This window comes from Carassius gibelio, chromosome A7 (assembly GCF_023724105.1).
Source record: "Carassius gibelio isolate Cgi1373 ecotype wild population from Czech Republic chromosome A7, carGib1.2-hapl.c, whole genome shotgun sequence".
Lineage (NCBI taxonomy): Eukaryota > Metazoa > Chordata > Actinopteri > Cypriniformes > Cyprinidae > Carassius > Carassius gibelio.
The window spans coordinates 11,821,379-11,843,623 of record NC_068377.1 but is presented as its reverse complement, the minus strand read 5'-3'; the positions used below and the strand labels follow the sequence as shown (position 1 = coordinate 11,843,623).

The 22,245-nt window shown below is 37.0% G+C and overlaps 1 protein-coding gene across 3 annotated transcripts in view; it reads left to right on the top strand.

The window, feature by feature from the left end:
• LOC128017725 (collagen alpha-6(IV) chain) overlaps positions 1-22,245 on the top strand; it is a 133,223-nt gene that overhangs the window by 88,782 nt on the left and 22,196 nt on the right. For 2 of the 3 annotated variants that reach the window (XM_052603185.1, XM_052603184.1), the window contains exons 5-16: positions 6,829-6,963; positions 7,139-7,183; positions 7,263-7,379; positions 7,787-7,846; positions 10,332-10,409; positions 10,505-10,540; positions 13,216-13,257; positions 19,219-19,305; positions 21,633-21,686; positions 21,781-21,843; positions 22,020-22,064; positions 22,147-22,200. In XM_052603185.1, coding sequence (XP_052459145.1) covers positions 6,829-6,963; positions 7,139-7,183; positions 7,263-7,379; positions 7,787-7,846; positions 10,332-10,409; positions 10,505-10,540; positions 13,216-13,257; positions 19,219-19,305; positions 21,633-21,686; positions 21,781-21,843; positions 22,020-22,064; positions 22,147-22,200 — 816 coding nt within the window. Of the gene's footprint in view, positions 1-6,828; positions 6,964-7,138; positions 7,184-7,262; positions 7,380-7,786; positions 7,847-10,331; positions 10,410-10,504; positions 10,541-12,625; positions 13,118-13,215; positions 13,258-19,218; positions 19,306-21,632; positions 21,687-21,780; positions 21,844-22,019; positions 22,065-22,146; positions 22,201-22,245 lie in introns of those variants that run through there. The other variant, XM_052603186.1, reaches the window with a different exon arrangement.

The following is a 22,245-nucleotide window of genomic DNA, read 5'->3' as shown; positions in this document are numbered from 1 at the left end:
CAACATGACCCCAACCCTCAACCTTTGACCCCTGGGGTGATGTCTTGCTCTAACAGGTTGAAGATGTTAGTAAGTGTCCTAGTTATTAACCACACTTTCTTTCTTTCTTTCTTTCTTTCTTTCTTTCTTTCTGCATGAACATCAGTTGTATCTCTGGAAATAAGACTGTCCTCTACTGGAAATCATATGCAAGTATGAGGGCAAAAATTAATGTTAATAGAACTTGTAACTTACATAGTGAAACGGATGTGGGTTTAATGCATCATATGTATTCATGCCAGCATATGCAAATGCAAAATTAATATGGTTGGTACTTGATTTCAGATGTATAATCTGATATGAGGTCAGAGCAATGAATCCCCATTTTATCCAAATGCTAGTAGACTGCAAAACACTGTGTAATCTCTCTCTCTCTCTCTTCTTAATTTTCATTCTTTACCTCTAGCATTGTTACATACACATAGTTCATGGATTCTTTATGTCTAATTGTGTTTGTCATAGATAACGCACACATATTTTGTTTTGAAAATTTACGGCCATTGATGTTTGTTATGACAAACTTGTGATACGCTTTTTCTAGCAACCTTCTTGTCCTTATTTGTTATTTGTGTACAACTTTATTCTGTAATTCCAGAATATAATAGCATTTTATTAATGAAAGTGTTCAATGGACTGCTTAACCTCTAAATGCAAGTAGATATGGTCACATCTGTTCATTATTATTATTATTTTAATATTTTTAATATTTTTTGAAGGTGGTTTCTCCTTGTTTTTATTTGTGTTTTTCATAGACACATTTAATTGTGTATATATATCTCTCTTCCAAACATCCACAGAAATACACGAAATACATTCATTAGACCTGGAGATGATAAACAAACCAGGTAAACCTTTCCAGAAAGCTTTAAAGTATATATTTTCAAACTAAGGTCACCCATAAAACTATTACAGCATTAAATGCCCAGCTGTTTATAAATGTTGCACGCACACTTAAACACACCATGACTCATTCATAGATTACATTTTTATGTCTGTGGGGTTAAGTTTTGAACAAGAGAAAGACTGCTGATTCAGAGCACACTGCTGTCTGCCTGGCACTGCTGCTTCTTTCACTTCTACAGGCGGGGTGGTGCCCTCGGAGAAATTTGGTGATCATGGCTGAATCACTCGGTCCGCACCCTGCCACTTTTTGATGTTTCTTAAAGCTACAGGTAAAATCACGCCTGAGCCTCGCTGCCAACAAATAATAGTTCCTATAAAATGCTCAGAGCCAACAGTACTGAGCCAAGGGAATCTGTTGGCTCATGGATTCTGTTGGCCGTTCCAACAGGAAGTGAGGTGCACGCTCGCTAGCCAGGCGAGTAAGACTGGGTGGCTTAGAAAGGCAGAATGAGTTCTATTGTGTCCATTGTGAGGGGCAGGATTTGTGCCACAAATGAAGCAGTCTAGTGCGTGTTAATTTGGCTGGAAGTCATTTTTTCCACCTTCAAGTTAAAACTCTATTAAGCGGTTTATGAAGGAGATCAAAATCTTGAAACACCTTGCAGTAATACAGAAGAGCACTCTAATGTTTTTAAGTCTTTCTGCTTGTCCAGACCATTTACTTGGTAGTGGAATGCAGTTCTTGCTAAGCATGAATGAAATAACTTCTATGTTTTCTGAAGAAAATGTATGTTGCCCATGCTAAAGTCACTAAAGGCCACCTTCCTGCAAAGTTTAGCTCCAGACCTAATTAAACAAACCTGTACCAGTTGATCAAATTTTCAGGATTTTCTGTGTCTGTGTGTAGGAGCTAAACTCTCTCCAGGAGCAGGACCAGACACCCCTGTGTTAGGATGTTGTGGATGGTTACCAGGGCGTTGCTGTATGGTTGTTAAAGTGTTCTGGATGGTTATTAGCACATGGCTTTGCAGTTGCTAACTTGATAGAGTGTTCTGGGTGGTTGCACGTTGGTTCCTTCCAGGCCCAAGACAAAAGAGCAGATCCAGTTCACCATGATTCATTTTGTTATTCCAGAAGTTTCGAGAAGCTTTTGAGGAAAAACAGTTTTGTTAAGGGTGGAAAAACAAGATTACAACTTAATTTGAATTTTTTTTTAGCATTTTAATTCAGAGTTACATTATTTGGTATCACTTTACTAAAAAGAACATTGAACAATACTTCTAAAGCCTTTATTAATCTTACTTAATATTAATTTCAACATTAATGCATTATTAAAATCAAAAGTTGTCTTCTAATATTTAATGGACCTGAGCTACAGTAACATGATCTAATAATGCACATGTATGTTTATTAAGTAAGATTAAGTAAGATTAAAGGGATAGTCCACTCAAAAATGAAAATTTGATGTTTATCTGTTTACCCCCCAGGCATCAAAGATGTAGGTGACTTTGTTTCTTCAGTAGAACACAAACAAAGATTTTTAACACAAACGGTTGCAGTCTGTCAGTCTTATAATGGATATGAATGGGAATCACGACTAAAACATACAATACAAAAAAAAAAAAAAAAACATAAAAAATATATATATTAAACCCTGCGGCAAATTTACCATTTTGACACTCTATCTAAAATCTCAATTAGGAGTGTCAATGGTCCACTTGAGAGATATGTGGCGGTAATGCACTTATAAGTCTGCAAGACTTAAAAGCGAGAAGACGGGCGCTATAGATTTTGACTGTTATGCGCCAAAAAACTACAGAAGAAAAAGAAGAAGAAGTGAGATGAAGACGCCTCATGTACCTTCTGCTGAGATGGGCTCAGGAGGACGTGCTCAGGAGAATTGGAATAGTTCGGACATTTCATGAATCAGAGGTAAAAAAAAACAATATAGATACTGTTGAGTTTCTTGCACAGACTGATAATGTTGTGTAATTTTTACATCAATGTATCGACACGAGCTGCAGGGTGGATTTGTTTGTGTGTTTTTTTTTTTGTTTGGATGGATGTAATTCCCTTTCACATCCATCATAAGACTGACAGACTGCAACCGATTGTGTTAAAAATCTCTGTTTGTGTTCTACTGAAAAAACAAAGTCGCCTACATCTTGGATGCCCTGGGGGTAAACAGATAAACATCAAATTTGTATTTTTGGGTGAACTATACCTTTAATGAACACTGTAAACAAATGTATTGCTCTTTTTGGTTAATATTAATGAATTAACTAACACTGACTAATCGGGCCCCTATTGTTAAGTGTTTATTAATTTAAATAAAGTCATCCTGCAGCCCCCCTAGAACTTTGCTGAGGCCCCCTAGTGGCCCCCAGAATCATGTCACTCCATACAAATATTTTCTGAGATTATTTAGCTCATTTGCTTGTCTGTTCATGTGTTTGTTTTCCACTAAAAATATGTGGGCAATGTTCACCAGACTGATAGCATTCAATAACTGTCGGGAGAAATATATATTACTCTAGTATATTACTCAACTGCAAACAGATCTAGTCTAATACTTGGTGGTTTCCCAAAGCCAACCACTTTGAAACCTCAAACCATGACTGCATGTCTGGTTTATCCTCAGATTGGATGTTCAGCTACTGACTGCTGGTGTGGGCAAGAAGTGACAGATTCCTTCTCTCTTCATCACTGTCAGAGGAATAGCTTGAAGGAACAAATTAAACCACATTAAAAGTGAAACTTATACAAAAGTTCCTTTGAAACATCTATACTTTCGATTCTATTGTTCTGTATTTTTCCACACTTAAGCTCTATATGTACTGTGGTAGAAGTGCCTTAAAAGAATCCATTCTGTAATGGCACATGGATGCATACGATGCATGCTGAAAAGGGTCTGCTGCTTATTGCTTCAATGACAAAAATGTGCATACAGTAACATCCCCAAGGATTGTGGGATTTTGTGGCTGTAATCTTAAGATCCCATTTCTTGTTTTTTGTTTGTGATATTGTACCATGTGGTGAGTTGCAACATTTTAATACTGTAGTTCCAGCAAAATTTGATTTATTTATATTTACATTCTGTGTTTAGTAAGGTTTGTTATCCAATTGACAACACTGTTCCCCTAGTGAAAAATAAACATACTAAAATGTATTTTAAATTTACTGCTAAGTATACTACAAATACATTTCATGTATTTATGTACTTCATAAAAAAAATAAAACAACCTGCAGTTGTACTTTCAGTATACTAAACTGTATACTTAAAGTCTGCTAATTTTGCACTTAATGCACTTTATTGATACAGAAGTAGTGCTGAAGTTCAGCTAAATATATACTGATGTATATTTGATTGTGCTAAAGTGGAACTATTGCAAGTATACTTTAGGTTTTAAATATCTTGCATTTAAAGACTGTTATTATTTTATTTTTAAGATCATTTTTATTTATTTATTAAGATCATTCAGTCCTCATCAATAGTGATGCTACAACACATTTTAGTCTCAATATTAAGAAATAAGTAGTACTACAATAAAGTTTAATTATGATTTTTTATATCAGTAAGTCTCGAGCGATATGTTGGTAAACACAATTAACTAATTGAAATATACTTAGTGTGAAATAAATTTATTTGAAATATATAACTTATTTTTTTTTTTTTATATATATATAATGTATTTTATTTGTATTTTCTGGCATATAGGAATATTGACTTCACAGCCTGAACATGGCACTAGATAATGTAGAGGGTTTGAGGAATACAGGATGTGAGCTCACCTAGTTTCTTATCTTCCTTTAAGCTATGTGAAATTACTTTTTAAATAACAGAGTAACGTCTGAAAACATCAATAAAAAAAAGGAGTGTGTTCAGCTGTCCAGTCACATAATAGATCACCATTATATAGCTATAATAAGTTTAAGGGCTTTTTGCCTTTACAGGGCAAGTGAGAGGGGACCAGAATTGGTATGTGAAACATACCATTACTCCTTAGACTCTTGATATTATTTTAACTATACTCTGTTCCACATCTATCTATCTATCTATCTATCTATATATATATACAGTACAGACCAAAAGCATGGACACACCTTCTCATTCAAAGAGCTTTCTTCTATGTCACACTGAAGGCATCAAGGGCTATTTGACCAAGAAGGAGAGTGATGGGGTGCTGTGCCAGATGACCTGGCCTCCACAGACGTGAACACAATCGAGATGATTTGGAATGATGATTTGAGTTGGAATGCAGAGAGAAGGCAAAAAGGGCAAACAAGTGCTAAGCATCTCTCGGGGAACTTCAAGACTGTTAGAAGACCATTTCTTGAAGCTCATCAAGAGAATGCCAAGAGTGTGCAAAGCAATAATCAAAGCAAAAGGTGGCTACTTTGAAGAACCTGGAATATGACATATTTTCAGTTGTTTCACACTTTTTTGTTATGTATATAATTCCATATTTAATTCCATGTGTGTTAATTCATAGTTTTGATGCCTTCAGTGTGAATCTACAATTTTCATAGTCACGAAAATAAAGAAAACTCTTTGAATGAGAAGGTGTGTCCAAACTTTTGGTCTGTACTGTGTATATATATATATATATATATATATATATATATATATATATATATATATATATATGTATATATATATATATATATATATATATATATATATTAATGCTCCTAATAATTATTTCTTAGTAATAGCAGCATTGACTGGCCTCAGAGCAAGCACGGTCATGTGTGTGCTTATCTTCAGTCTTGTATTATATATTATATTATGAATACTTCATAATGGGGGCCTGATTGAGTGGTTACTGTGTATTTGGCCAGACTTCACCCATGAAATGCAGTCACAGCTGGGCTCTTCTCTGGAAACACCCATATGCATCAGTCTTAAACTGAAGGGATTTAAGCTCTTTGAGCCATGAGTGTGTGCTGCCAATATCACAGGGGCCATTATCAGATGAACTTACCCTAGTCTTTTAAAGTCAAAGAAGAGGAGTAAGTTGCCATATCACAGTTCACACAATCACACTTACTGCAGTTTGTACTCGTTCCTTACCTTCCCTTTTATAAGCAATGCCTTGAATAATTCTATCAAAAAATTGCTGCATACTCTGTAAAAAGACAGTTTAAATGCTGTATTGTGTCGCCCCCCTTTGGTCAGCATTAAGTATTACTAGTGGTTACAGCAATGAAGACGAGTCCTTTTACTACTCTTACTATGCTATTCTTTGATATTTAACATTTGTTCTACTACACAAATACTGCAGATTATGTATAACTTTATTTTATTTCTGTATATATTTTCTCTTTTTTTTCTAACACACATTGAATGACTAAAATGTATTCAAAGTTGGGTAAAAAGTGCACGAGTAGAGTTTTTTTGTTTATTAAAATCCTGGCTGGGACTCGTCCCGTATGAACGGCGCATATGGTCACCCTAGTCCAAGGTCAAAAACACACCAAGGCAAGGCAAGGAAACACAGGGGGGGAAAAAATCACGATACAGGTTAAAAATACTCAGCCATGTGTGTGAGTGTTAGTGTGAGTGCAACCTGTCTAGTCCACATGATTGGAAACAGCTAGGCAGAGGGTTATGGGAAATGGAGTCCAGGGTAGAGTGGCAAAGGTATGGGATGGAGTGTCCTCTAGTGGAGCTCATGGACACTCCAGCTGGACATTTTAACAATTTATATCTAAATGTAAATATACACAGTACACACACACACACACACATATATTATGTAAACACTAAATTATTTTGGATGTGATTAATCACGATTTATTGATTTTACAGCCCTAATTTATATTTATTCATCTAGCAGATGGTTTTATCCTAAGCAACTAAACAAATGAGGAATACAGTAAAGCGATTAATACAGGAAGGATCTGTACATCTATCTTTTATATCCATTTTTTGTCTCCTTTTAGGGGCAACATGGGGAGCATGGACAGATGGGCAGCAGTGGTCCTGAGGGTGTTATTGGGTCCCCAGGGCCAGTTGGGCCCAAAGGAGAAAATGGCCATGTAGGACGTAAAGGCCCTCCTGGACCAAATGGAGATAAGGTCAGATTTTATGGAGAGGCATTATTTGTTTTTATTCTCGATACTTTGTGAATGTAATGAAATGTTTGCAAATGTGAATGTGCCCTCATATTAGATCTAAATACAGGTATCAGTGCAATAGTGTACATGGTGGTGCAAAATGACTTTTTGTGTGTTTTATAAATATTTTTGACAGGGCCCAATGGGTGTTCCTGGGTTTTCTGGTAATGATGGAGTTCCAGTGAGTACACAGTTCTTGTCTCTTACTATAGTTTCTCCCTTTACTGAAAATAATAAACTGTTTTTACAATCCTGTGCAGGGACACCCCGGTCAGGAGGGGCCCAGGGGACCTCCAGGCTTGGATGGCTGTAATGGGACACGAGGTGACCCAGGTGACAGAGCCCGTGATGGAGTTCCTGGTCTGCCCGGGGCTCCTGTAAGTTTAAGAGCTTTTTCTTCATCTCAAGAAGATTGTAGCATATACTGTAATATTTACCAAATTGAATAACAGTAGCGGTTTCACTTACTAAAGAAACAAACCATCTTATCAAAAGCCAGTTGAATTCTTTATTTATTTTGGAGGATCACATATATTTATTTATTTATTTTACATTGAATAAAAAAATGTTTTACAAACTTTTTATCATAACACAATTTCATTTATAAAAAAGCTCAATGCACCAGGCATTGACAACTTATTTTAGACTTATAAATTGCATGCTCAGTTATTTATTAGTGTAATACTTTCTGTCCTGCTATTTTGTAGTGTACAATGTAGTGATATCATTCATGAAGTCTAGATTAGTTTTCATTTATACATTTTTTTTTTCCTCTTGATTTTAGGGACTCGCTGGTCGAAAAGGTCAAAAAGGAGAACCATATTATATGGATCTTTCTGAACTAGTAAGTTACAACCATTCTTTATTAAACCCAAGCAAACAACTAATGAACTTATTTGATTAGCTACAGCCGTTTCTGGAGAAAGCTCCCTCACCCACTCTACAAGCACCTCCTGCTGGCAGAGAATGAATTTGCATATATGCTCACTAGTGAAACTGTACCAAAAATTCGGTATTTGGTACCAATGCCAGTGAAAAGCCATGGTTCTCGGTACCAGCTTTGGTACCAAAGGAAAACACACAAACACGCTCATTACCAAATGCCTTGCACTCTATTTGTATCGGCATATACTGTATGCAAATTCATTCTCTGCCAGCAGGAGGCGCTTGTTTCTCCAGTAACGGCTGTAATCAAATAAGCACTGAGCCCGTGATCACATATGCTGCTCAGGCATTACAGGCAAGATGAAATAAAAATGACATCCATCATTTTCTGAAGACAGCTGGTTTCCTTCAGAAATACAGTGATATAAAAACACCCGCACTGTGTTTCGACTTTGACACGTACAGTGCTCACGTCTATTCAATGAAGTCAAAGCCTTTTGGAAAATCTCTTTCTGTTTTGATATTGTGGCAGGCTGTCACAAATAAATCAATGTATGGAAAACACAATGAAACTTACCTGCTTGAACGCTTCCATTTGATCTAATTGATCTTTGATTCAATTTCACAAAGGAACGAGCAGCAATAGCCCAATAAAACGTCATCTCTTTATTTACTGTATAATGTCTTCAATCTCATTTTGTAAAAAAAAAATATATATATAGAAAATCAAAATTGAAATAAAAAATTGTGAATAGAATTGTGAAATTAGTGGATCATTACATTGCTACAAATAACACATGTGAGCATTTTAATGGGACACACTCATCCACACATCCACGTGTTAATACTGAAGCTCACGTGGCATTTTCTGCCAACCCTGTTAATAATATGTGTTGTGAGGTAGTTGTAAATCTGGGTGTGGAGTGCAGACCTGTATGGGAAAATCCCTCGGTCATTTTCAACACTTCAGGCATCTTTTATTTCCTGTGGTTTTAAATCCTCACAGGTGGGCCATGTGTGTAAGCCCATGTTCTTAATCTTAAGGTGCTCTCTATAAATGAATTTCTTGTTTACTCACTGTCATGTTTAAGAAATAAAGACTAAGGGATTTGAGCTTCAAAAGAACAAACACACACACACACAAAAAAAAGAAGTATGATAAATGTCTGGTGATGACTATTTAAAATTGAATTTAAACATTTTGAGGTCTCTTGAATTGAGCTGCATAATGACATTTATCTTCAATAGAGCTGTGTTTGAAGTCCTCTCATTATTTTGAACTTCAACTCAATGAATCTAGTTGTAGTAGTAACAGCATACTGGAGATGAATAGGATACTAGATTGTTTGTCACACAAAGGTATCACATGGCTTCAGAAATCTTTGAATACAGCTATTGACCTCTTTTGTGCCCATTTTGAGTCTTTAAACGTTCAGTTCCCTTTCACTGTAATTATATGAAAAAGAATGACAAGTAAGCACATTATTCTTTTGTGTTCAATAGAGGAATGTCAAGCAAACAATGTTCAATTCAAACAAAATTAATGATGATAAAATATTAATCTTTTGATAAGATATTCTTTAAAAAGTTCCAAAAAGTTGGAACTGAAGTTGGAAAGTCCCACAGATCATTTATTATATCATTTTTCAAATGCCTATTTTTCGTAGAAGAAGAAACACACTTGTTTTTTGTGCATGCAAATGAGCTGCTGCTCCCCTCACACTTTTCCAGAATAGGTACCTTTACAGCTCATACCTAAGATTCTCTGCCAAAAACAAATAATCTGATTGCTTTTGATTATCATGTTGAAATCATGCGTTTTGAAGCCATATCAGTTAACATGTAACATCTGATATAGGGTTTTCTAAGCGCAAACATTCAAAGCGCACGCCACAGAAAGTGGCTGTCACATGACATGTGAGTCCTAAACTAAGCGCTTTTTCATGTCTTATTGCAATTAAACTGACAAATACTCACAAGTTTATGTTAAAAACACATAAGTTACAAGAACACAGTCTGTTAAATGTCTGTCAGCAGCGTAATATACATTACCTATTCTCCTGTCTATGCTGTGAATATGACCCAAACAATAAAATGAAAATTCAAAAAATCAATCACTGCCCTGGACTGAATATCTTCTATAGCTTTAATAAGAAGACATTTCTAATACGACTCTGTCTGTTAACAGTCATGGGCGGGGCCTGTGAAATGTGACATCACGTTTGACAGATTGTTCTGAGACACTGCTTATTATTTATGGGGATTTAAAAAAGGAGTAGATGGATTTTTATCATTATAGGGTGGTTGTTTACACAGACTGGAAATCTACCTTGGTCTCCCTTCACTTATTTCCTATTTGGGATTTTGACTTTCTGTTCAACTTTTAAGTACTAAAAACCAAATGTTGTCTTTTTGTAACCACAAATTCTTTGTAAAATCCTTAGAATTCTTTCATCAAAGGCCCTCCAGGTCCAATGGGATTTTCAGGTGCATTGGGACCCAGAGGTCCAGATGGATTTCCTGTATGTATTAAATCTATACATCTATTTAGACTGTCTAAAAATACCATCTGTCTACAGTATAAATACTGTAATTTCACTGTTCTCTCTCTCCACAGGGTGTGCCTGGTCCACCTGGTCCACCTGGACCTCCAGTAAGTTCAGTTATCTAAGGAACAATTTTGAAATAGCATAGTTTACAATGCATAATCCTATCATGTTTAACTTTTCTTCCTTCTGTCAGACAGAGGGCAGTATGTTAACATATATGCACTTTTGAGTACTAGCACTTGCTTTGGAATGAAAGTTAATAATTTCAGATGCATTAAAGTCGGCATGAAATCAAATTTGACAAATCTTCTTTTTATATGTAATATTGTAGTGTTTATTATAAATGATTTATCTGTGCACTTCATTATTTTTTTAAAATTCATGTACCCTTATAATCTTTAATCAAATACATTACCCTACCATCCCCCCTCGAAACGACCTCTCTTCTCTTTCGGTCACGTGCCATGGCGAAAGGGTGCGGCCAGAGCCGATGAGGGTGTGGCTATAGGTGTCTTTCTCGTTTTTTGCACCGCCTCTCAGAGAAACTCTCGAGGGTGAACTTGACCGACAACTTCACTCGACTCATCTTGGTTTGCGGGAGGCTCGTATAAATATGGTGCTGATTCCTGCTTGAAAATCTAGCTCCTCGTCCTCGTTCTCGTCGCCGGGCTCCTCATTAAAAAATCTTTCATGGGACGGGAGGGTAACGGTGGAGAGAAATCCTCCACAACTGAATGTAAACTAGCATTCAAATCTGCCTTCATTTTGTTTGCAACGCCCAACCTCCAACGATCCAATCAATTCCCCGTTGGACGAAACCAAGCCCTGCCCTACATTTTTTTTCTAATTTCAGAAGCCGTTTAACTCGGATATATGTCACATCAAGGAAAAAAATTACAATCTCAACTTCCGTTTCATGCCGACTTTAAAGAAGTGGTTGACTGTTTTTTTTTCTAGGCTTGATTGTGTTTATGGGGTGCAGTCTATGTGTTCATCCTTTATTTATTTTTAAAGCTTTCTTTTTCACATAATTTACCTTTATTCCACACCGATCTGTCCCTTCTCTGTCAAACGCCTCGATTATTATTTCCTGTTATTATGAAGCCCCTCCCTCAGCAATACGTGATGAGCTGAGATTGGTCAGATAGCTCAGTGTGTTGTGAATCGCTAAACCGCCTCTAGAGCATGAATAATGACGTCCTCTATATTCCTTATCAATTTGAGCCCAATTGAGATGCAGAGAATATAAAGAGAATGGCACAGGACCTGTGCAAGCATGCTCTTAATGGTATGTTTGTTTGTTGTTGTCTCATACTTTAAGATACGCTGTTGTCTGTAAATGCTACTGCTTCTGTTAGCTTTTAACATAAGGTTTTATTCTGATTTAAGCTTTATAAATGAACAGTTTGTTGGAGCTGATCAGACGATCTGAATGAGAGAGGGAGAGAGAGAGAGAGAGAGACAGAGAAGGAGAGAGAGACAGAAAGTTAGATGCAGAACAGGGCAACACGAGGAACAGGACTGAGAACCGCTGCCTTAGAACATTGGTTTTGCGCACCCCTAGTTTTCTCTTCCTCTTTTCTAAAGCAGCACAACATGGCCGAGCCCCCTTTGTTGCGTGTTCCCGGGGGCGGGGTTTATCTAGGTTCATAGCGTAACGGACCCAGGAAGAAGCTTGATGTAGTCCTTACCAGCCGTTTTTGTAGGCATTAAACTGCCAGAATTTGTAAAAGAAAATATCTCCGTTTGCATTGATTTTTCAGTGTTGCACTATTGCAGATATTACTTATGCTCAAACAGCAACATTACACATTAGCAAACATAAAAAAAATGCAATCTCAATCAACCACCCCTTTAAGTATTATAATGGTCTGCTTTAAAGGGGTCATATGATGTTGCTTATAAGAACATTATGTTGTGTATTTGGTGTAGTGCAATGTGTTTATGCAGTTTAAGGTAAAAAAACAAACAAAAAAACATTATTTTCCACATAATGTACATTATTGTTGCTCCTCTATGCACCGTCTTTCTGAAACGTATCGATTTTTACAAAGGTCATCGTTTCGAAAAGTGAGGTGCATGCTGATTGGGCAGTGCAATGTGATTGGCTGAATACCTCAAGGATGTGACAGAAATGTTATGTTACAATGTGTCACACAGTTTCACAAACTGCAGGCTAGAGTGAGCGGCAGTCAGTGGGCTTGAGTGAGGAACGACCGGAGAACGATCTTGAGAACAGCACGGCCGGTGGATTCGACAAAGGAGCAGTTAGGGTTAGGGTTAGGGCATGTGACGACCCCGGGCTGGACTCCGCTTCATACACAGTGAAAGCCGATCCAGCGATCCACAGTGCGAAATTGATGTATTTCCTCAGTGATCAGCACGGATCAGCTCTAGGCATGACAAAGCAGATAACGTCCTGTTTTGGAAGTCAAAACAAAATAGTTTCGCTTTCACAATGAAGTGACATAGACATGTGGAGGCGTGTTTAAACGAGGAGTTTTAGGAGGGTGTGGACAAGTCTTAACTTTTATAAAGAATATCTCTTTAGATTTGAGACTTTATTCTTTGCAACTTTAGGGGTCTTATTTATGAACAAACAGCTTGTAACACTCCAAAGAGAAAGGAAAATTTGAATTGCGTCTATGACCCCTTTAACTGTAGCTCCTGAAGTGTCAATTGTTAAGTACAAATTTCCTTTAGTAAAAGCAATCTGACTCAATAATGGTTAAGATCACCATACATAAAGGTTTGCTGAATGTCTTTGCTTATTCTACAGGGAAGTCCAGGTCAAGGATACAAAGGAGAGCCAGGAGAAAAGGTATGGGTTTCATCAGCTTACAACTAAGCTTTCCTCTACACACAACAGCTTTTAGTTTTTACATAATAGCCAAATTTCATCCAATACTGTCAATATATTTTTTTGCATAAACACTTAAGATGCATTTAGATGTAGATCTTGAGTCCTGGTTGTTTGTTCAAGGTTTTTTTTTTTCAATGAAAGCATTTTTTCCTCTATACTAAAGGTGTATTGCATGTGTTTGTTGGTGGTTAAAAACAAACACTTCTCTGAGTGTCTCTGATGTTAAAGACCCCAATAAATTTCTTTATGACCAAAGATCTTTGCTTTCTTTCCTGGAAAAGAAAGGCTATAAATCCAGATGCTTATTTGTGCTACATGTCAATATTTATGAGTATACAAGACATGGAATAAAAATCCCAAAACTCTCATTTTCATTTCATGGGGTCTTATAAATTTTTTTTCATGTTTTTTAATATATCTGTAAAAAAAATTATTACATTTTATTAAATCAAATTATGCTTTTTTTGCTGTGACATATAAAATAAATGCAACATGAAAAATACATTCATCAAACAATGAAATAGGTATTTCACATACACTAAATTTAAAAGCAATATTGCATTAGATGAAATCTTTTCAGAGACTTGCATAATTTTTTCTTACACAAAACAAAACTTGCTAATGGGATGAGAAATAAAAGCTGGATAAATATTAAGAATATTGGTAAATTTTTACTGGAAAATAAGACAAAAATACTTAGAAGAATCTGAGCATGTATTCACAAAACATTTTATCTTAACTATAAGAGTTCTAAATAGCAGTAAATGGTTTTAGCTAAGAGTTTTTTCTTAAAACATATTCACAAAGCCGCTGAGACAAACTTGTACTACTGAATAGACAGAAGTCTTAAGCTAAGAGTTAGGGCGAGGTTTATCTTATTGCTATGGATGATGTCAGCATACTTACTAACTATGCACACAGTGATTGGCTGAAAGTCTCTGTCAAAGATTTATTCCTATAAATATTGTAGAGGGCAATATTGTGTTGCCATATTCAAATAAAGGTTTTAAAAATAAAAATGTTAATTGCCAAATTCAAATAAAGATTTTAAAACACAGGCTAAGTGTCACTTATTAAACAAGTAGGCTATATATTTAGCAAATTTTCAGCCTCTTACGCTTCTTGTAAACAATTAGTCAATATGCATTAGGGCTGCTCTCGACTAAAGAATTTTCTGGTCGACTAGTAGTCATTCATTTTAAGCATTAGTCGACTATAAGTTACACATTTATTAGTAAACCATATAAATCATAATAATGAGCCTTTAATTGCCTACATAGCCTAATAAGCGCTCAAGCACACACAAAAAAGGCTTGCCACAGCGCACAGGCAAATATAATAATTCTGAATGTGTTAGGGGAAAACAACAAGTACACTGCATTAACGTTTTAATAATTTATTTTTACACTAGTGCTTTCTGTTTTCAGTTTAAGAGATGAAGTTGGCGACACTGACTCATCATCTCCGTAGTATGCATCTGTATGCATTTTTCAAATGGATTACATAATCTGAAAATATTTGAAGAGTTTGGTTCCAAAACGCAGTAAATCCATTTTGATTAATTTGATTAAAAATGTGTTTCTTTACCAAGAAAGTGGCAAGATGAAATCGTCTCAGGTAGGGAACGCCTCGTTGTGACCCGTGTCTGAAGCATACATTGAAAAAACACCAACAAATAGGCCCTCGACAGCCCCTGACGGCACTACTGATGCGACTATAGAATAAATAGGCTCCGGGAGAACATGTCATTCACTTCTTTGTCTGAAGCTCGTGTCTGAAGCATGTCAGGAAAGCTAGAGGATGCAGTGTCCCTACTTAGGGAACCATGGCTACATTTGTAACCTGAGATGTTCCCTGTCGAGGATGTTCCTTCAAACTGCGTCCTTTAGGGGTTGCTATGGGGTAAAGTATACCCATGCCACCATGCTCAGGTGAGTGCAGGCCAGAACCATGGTGAGTACTAAGTACCAACGCTACCATTTCCAGGGGAGTTGCCCCTGGGACGTTAGATGGCTGTCCGTGCCATTATCCCTTACAGCCAAAGGCCTAGGCTACATACCCAAACTTGCCTGTTAGAGCCAGACTCCTGGGCCCGGGGTAAAGCTCAAGGCTTGGAATCAAGATAGATTCCTTTAAAGGGATACGACCAAGAGCCTAGCAGTATATTAAGTTTTGGCCTGTCACACAGGGGCTACTGCTTGCTAAAGGAACTGTCTCAACAGATCTCTAGTAGCAACACCCTGTTTAAATAGGTATCCTGAGGATACATAGGTGGAGTGGCGCCCTGGATGAACGGGGCTTACCAGCTCAAGAAAGGGCATGAAGCAAATGCACGAGGCCCTCACCATATAGGATTTTAGAAAAAACACAGAGAACTAGCGTGCAAATTTACTACAGTGTGGATTTTTGAATATGCGCAAAGACTTCATGTCACAGGGCTCGACTTACAGCCTGATAGTGAGAATCAGAAGGGTAATCTTACTGCAAGCTAGCCAAAGCTCAGCGCATCAGAGAGATAAAGGAAGGGTCTAATTCACCTGATGCTGCTGGTTGCCACGTACTCTGGGGGAAAACAGAGAACTCAATTCTCAGTGAGAGGGGAACTCCGAATACAGGAAGAGAGTAGTGCGCTCATAGGCAACCCTTTTTGGTAAAGGGGAGTGCTGCTAAACTACCACAAGAACAGCACACGGAGCAAGGAAATCAACTCCTCAGAAGGGGAGAGAACTCAGGCACTTAAAGGGAAGCGCCATGCTCACAATAGCCCTGCATGTTAAGGGAAGTGATGCTTGAAGTGTATTAATAAAGACACACTGGTTGAGTGGAGCCCAAGGTACTGGGGTCTAACCAACTCAGAGAAAGGGAACAAAGCTGAGCGCATTACCCTTACCGTGCAGAATTTCAGAAAGTGCACAGAGTCTTGCATGCACACTTACCACCATGTGGATTTCAGAAAGTACACAGAGCTTAGCGTGTGAACTTTAAGCTACCCAAGCATCACACAGGTGCTGAACCGAACAAGAGAGGCAAGCTAAAATACAACGTTCTAAGGTGAAGGGAGCACTGCCTGGGACAGCATAACACAAGAAGATTGTCGCAAATGCCACTTATACTTCACGCTCAGACCGACCTGGCCGGACATCAGGAAACTCTTGCGGTGCCGTGTCGGGGGCCTGATGACCAAGAAGGCTCTCGCAGAAGCCTATGACCTGGCTGCATGATCCAGGCAGTATGAAGCCAGAACCAGGGCTATCATACCAGCTGGACATAATATCAACGAGTGTTTAGGAAACACTGCAAGTCAGCACCCTATTCTGAATCTATAATGAATTCTATAACTTTAATAATTTATTTTCTTAATTTTATTATTATTACTATGAAAATATTAAATTATTTATTGATAAAACAATACTCTAAATAATAAACTAAAACTGCCAGTAGGTGGTGGTAAATGTCTTAATGAATAAGTCATTGAGTCATTTATTCATTAATTTGATTCGTTCAAATGGCGGATTAATTTAGAACTGAAGTAAATGGTTCTTTATGAATAGTTCATTGAATCATTAGGCTTGTTCGACTTGAAGTGGATCATCCCTATCAGACCGACCAGTGTGTGACATCAAAGTACCGCAAGAGTTTAGAGAGCAGACGACTCCTTGTGCTTTTGAATCACTCTTGTGGTACTTTGATGCCATACAAAGATTGGTCTGTGCAATACCACTTCAAATCCAACACAACTTTGGCCAATAGTTTAATGCCCCAAATGGTTCATCAAATTCGTTTAAAACATGGATTAAGAAATGAAATGCTGCTGTGTTTGGCATCATTGTATCTAAAATAACACAATATTAACTTCTTAATGAACTGTTGTAGATGAGTATCACATTTGCACTTGTGTGATATTGCACTTAGCCTACAGCTCGTGTGATATTTCTTAACTATGTGATGTAAATATGAGACAAAATTTCAAACAGGGGCATTTTGCCCCATATCTTGAATTTCAGGGATATTCTCTAGGCTCCATCACACAGTAAGTTGTTGCCCTGCCTCATATAAGTCATCAATCGACTGTATGAAATTGCAGATGATCCACATAGGTCTGGGGTGGGTCAAGTTTGTAAATGCATTAATAATTTTAACGCATATTTTTCCATAATTAATCTAATCAACGCGTTAAATCATGAGCCCTAATATATATATGACGCCTACTCGCATATGACTTTTACCAACAAAAAGTGTTTTAGAAAATTTAAATCAATATATTGTTTTCTGTGAGTGAGTAAACAAGATGATTTTCACATCATTCAGATTGAAAAATTCTAGGCTACAAGCTCCAGTTCTCAACTTTTCCGGCAACCAATTTTATGTATGTGTTTTATTGCCTTATTCAAGTGATTTAACATTTTTAGTTTTTCACTAACCATGCATAACATTTTTTTTCTCAAAAATACAATCATGTACATGCATGCATTTCACACATTATTATAGCCCAGTTTGTGCTGATTACAGTGATATTATACTTTACCCATTTAGATATTTATAAGAAACTGAAAAAAGCACAAATGTCAGGGCATGACAAAACTTCTCAAGGCCCCAAAAATACCCTTAGACTCCAGAGGGTTAAACTCCTCATTCTCCTCCGTGCCTCAGCAGCAGCGGGTCCTGAACCGCGGGAAGCAGATGGCTGCCTCTCTTTCTACAAAAAGAGAGACAAATGAGAGAGGAGCTTTTTTATTGAAAAATGCTTGCAATGCACGCTGATTGTTCTCTCAAAGACATTGCATGGTGCTCTTCACCCAAAAAACCCCGCAAATATCTTGTGTGTCATCAGGTTTCAAATAACGATACACAGATGCGCACACCGTCTAAACGCTTTGCTAGTAGTCATGATTGTTAGAGACAGATCGCTCTTACCACGTTCAAATGCACGCTTCAAATAGAACAGTGAGTGAAGATGAAGAAGAGAATGACGTGTTCTCCTGGCGCCTATTTATTCTAAAGTCACATTGGTAGAGACATCAGGGACTGTCGCCGGCCAACTTGTTGGTGTTTCTTCAATGTATGCTTCAGACATGGGTCGCGACTAGTCATTCCCCATAGAGACCCCTAAAGGACGCAGTTCGAAATTCCCTTGAAAGGGAAACACTATTTTCTGTTTCACACTTTCACATAGCATCTTTAAGTTATAATAACATTAAAAATTCCAATTCAGGTTTTGATTTAAAAAATATTTATTATCAAATTTTATTATTTTTTTCCTAAAGTGCAATAAGTCCATGATTTTTTTCTTACTCAAAATGCTATAAATCCATTGAATCAATACGAAAGTTATTTTTCATATTGAAACTGATGAAAATACACAACATAGTAAGTTGATCCAGATATCTTAAATACAGGCACTGGACTAAAAATACATTCATCAGTCATCGATTCCAAAATTAATTTAACGGGTCATCTTGTTAATGCTATAAATTAATTACAGCAATAAAATAACATTTTATCATCAACAAGGACAACAACATGTCGTGAACGCGCATAGCTTGATCTATGGCTCAATGTATTAAATGCATTTGAATAATTTCCATCTGAAAGCACGTGATAGAGATTACTATTAATACTATTAGTACTATTAATCTCAGAATGGGCTATACTCATGAGATGCACATGACAGTCACATGCGATTTATCATTCATCCTTTATTTGTTGATCTGCCCGTTGTTCTCACACTATTTCACTACCCTTTGTTTTCAGTCCCGATTCTTTTATCTTAACATTTTAACTGCCTCTCTCTCTCTTTGCCTTCTTACTTTTGCACTTTCCCTTTTTACTGAACCTGACCAAAACTCTTTCTTTATCTCTCTCTCTCTCTGATAAAATCCTGGACTCTAATGTGTCAAATGTCTGTGTTGTGGATCTCAGGGGGATCTTGGTCCAGCAGGACTCAGGGGCAGTCCAGCCGTTCAGTTTAACGCACCAGCAATAAGCACTATCTACAAAGGAGAGAAGGTAATGCACAGGGGAGCAGTGATGCCAACCCAGGGAGGGGCACTTCCAGGGTGAGATGGTGTGGATGGTGGGTGAGAGAGCATTAGGAGGAGCATTAGAGGGCACTGAGCCACATCATCACTCCAGGGAAATGGTCTGGAACATTCTGACAGTTTATCAATTGGGACTGACATTTGTAAACACCTTGATTATGAGAATGTTTTCTGAATACACATCATGTATGTTTAGTTGCATATTGATTGAATGGGGAGAGATAAAGGCACATTTATTGTTTTAAATATGTGGTTAATTATCAAAGCTCCTTCATTCAGCCAATGTCCAATCATCTCCTCCTCACCCTGATCTCCGTGCTGCTCCGGCAGTGGTCACAGTCCTCTTAACGTCCTTCTTCAAAATGCAAAAAACTTACCACATGCCTCTTCAACATGCTCCGCTGCTACCGTCTACAAACAGCTTCCCCATCACACCTCATCTTGTCCCACATAAAAAAAAAAAAAATCTCTCTTCCTTGGTTACCATGTCAGGGAGATGTGGGCCCACCCGGTGACCCAGGCTGCCCACTGGTCAATGGAGTGGTGGAGCTTGTTGGCTTTCTAAAAGGAGACAAAGGAACTAAGGTTTGTGAGGAAAACACAGCTGTGAGGATCTAAACCCAGGATGAAGTCAATCGACACCGTCCTCCTCAAAATCTTTTCTACAGTTTCTTTGTCCCCTTGTACCTCAGACCTGCTTTCCAAGAGGGTGATGTCCACTTTGTTCTTGATGTATTCATGCCATACTTCACCCTGTGGTGAACATTGAGGCTGGTGTCCGTAAAGTCTTCATATTTGTTGGTGATTTCATTCACATGTTCCAAAATGCTTCAATTATGTGTGCATATTTACAGTGGCCCTTAAGGGACACTTCAGCCATGCTTACAAATGTATAAATATAATTAATCATATAATATAGGTATTGGTAGATAATATCTTGTTTTAAAACATTAAATGCAAGTAATACATTTGTGTGAAAGTGTGGTTCAAATGTTAAATTCTTTTTTTGAAACCGTATACCTCAATTTAAAGGGTTACTCCACCCCAAAATTATTATTTTTTCATTAATCACTTAACCCTGTGTCGTTCCAAACCCGTAAAATCTTTGTTCATCTTCGGAACCCAATTTGAGATATTTTGGATGAAAATCAGGAGGCTTGTGTCTGTCCCATTGACTGCCAAGTAAATTACATTGTCAAGGTCCAGAAAAGTATGGAAGACATCTTCATAATAGTCCATCTGCCATCAGTGGTTGAACTGTAACGTTATGAATTGATGAGAATACTTTTGTACGTGAAGAAAACATAAATAACGAATTTATTCAACAATTCGTCTGCTATGTGTCACTCCTCATCACCATAGCATCATTTTGGAGAATATCCACTGTACGCAAGCAGCATATGCTATTCTGTGTCAGCCGTGACACAAGGATACGTTTTCTATACAAAGGATACAAAGGCAGTCAATGGGTCTCAATCCTAGGTTTTCATCTAAAATAATTTAAATTGTGTTCCGAGGACTAAAGAAGTTTTTACGGGTTTGGAACGAAATGGGGGTAAGTGATTAATGACAACATTTTCATTTTGGGGTGGAGTAACCCTTTAATGATTTACACTATTATTATGATTTTTTTTTTATATATATATAAATACTTTTATCTCAAATGACAACAGTGACATTTATAATGTTACAAAAGATTTATATTTCAATCACTTTCTGTTATTTTTGAATGTTCTATTCATCAAACAATCCAGAAAAAATTATAACAGTTTCCACAAAGCAGAATTTTAGTTAATAGTATGTTAAGCTGCTCAACTGTTTTCTGCATTCATAACGATACAAAATGTTTCTTAAGCACCAAACAAAATAGAAAGCAGTTATTTGATATAATACTGTATGTCACAGTACTGTTTTTATTGTATTTTTTATATTTTTGATTTTTATTATGTAGGTTTTAAAATGCAAGATTCTTGTTTGTTTAATTTGGAGCCCATGTCCCAGCACACGGTTTTCAACTGAATTGAAATCTGTAGATTTCATGCATAGAATTGTGTACAACAATAAATTGCTGCACATTGTATTAAATATTTTGTAACGTCTTCACCATAGAAATATCAGTGTCATTGAATTGCTAAAATATGGAGAATTTTTTTTTTTACGTTTAAATATCTTGAAAGCTCAGTTGATTTTCAGGTGTAAAAGCCACTTAATCCCAAGCCCAGTTGTTTTTTTGATATCAAAATGTGACATTATGAATTCTCATTCTACTTTCTGCTCTCTCTCTCTCTTCCTCAGGGTGATAAAGGCTATGGTGGTACTCCAGGTTTTCCAGGGGGACCAGGGCCACCAGTGAGTAATCAAAGACAGCTTGTTACCCTAATTCATGTTTGATACTGTATGTTGTTGTTTAAAACTGACATTCACATTTCTTGTGCATATATAGGGCCCATTTTGGTATAGAGGTGAAACCGGAGAAAAGGGAATCCTGGGCTTACCAGGCTTAAGGGTAGGTGATGTTACTGCTACATTTTGTGATTCAGCATAGGGTACAACATTTCAGAACATTTTACATATCATCTTTTGTTTGTTTATACTGTATAAGAAAATAAAGTATACATTTTACATTTATTTTTTATTTGTTTTAAATCAAAATTTCTTCTTATGTATTGTTCGACATGGCAGGGTCCACCTGGTCTGAACGGTCCTCCTGGCCTTCCTGGGATAAAAGTAAGATACGAAATGCTTTACTTTAAACAGTTTTCCTCTTATATCTTCATTAGATACCAACCATCCTCTGTCTCCTCTGTAGGGCTTCCCTGGACCTCAGGGTTTTCTGGGACAACCAGGTTTTACTGGCACAAAAGTAAGAACAGGGAACAGGAAAAACACAAATATGTATTTCAAAACA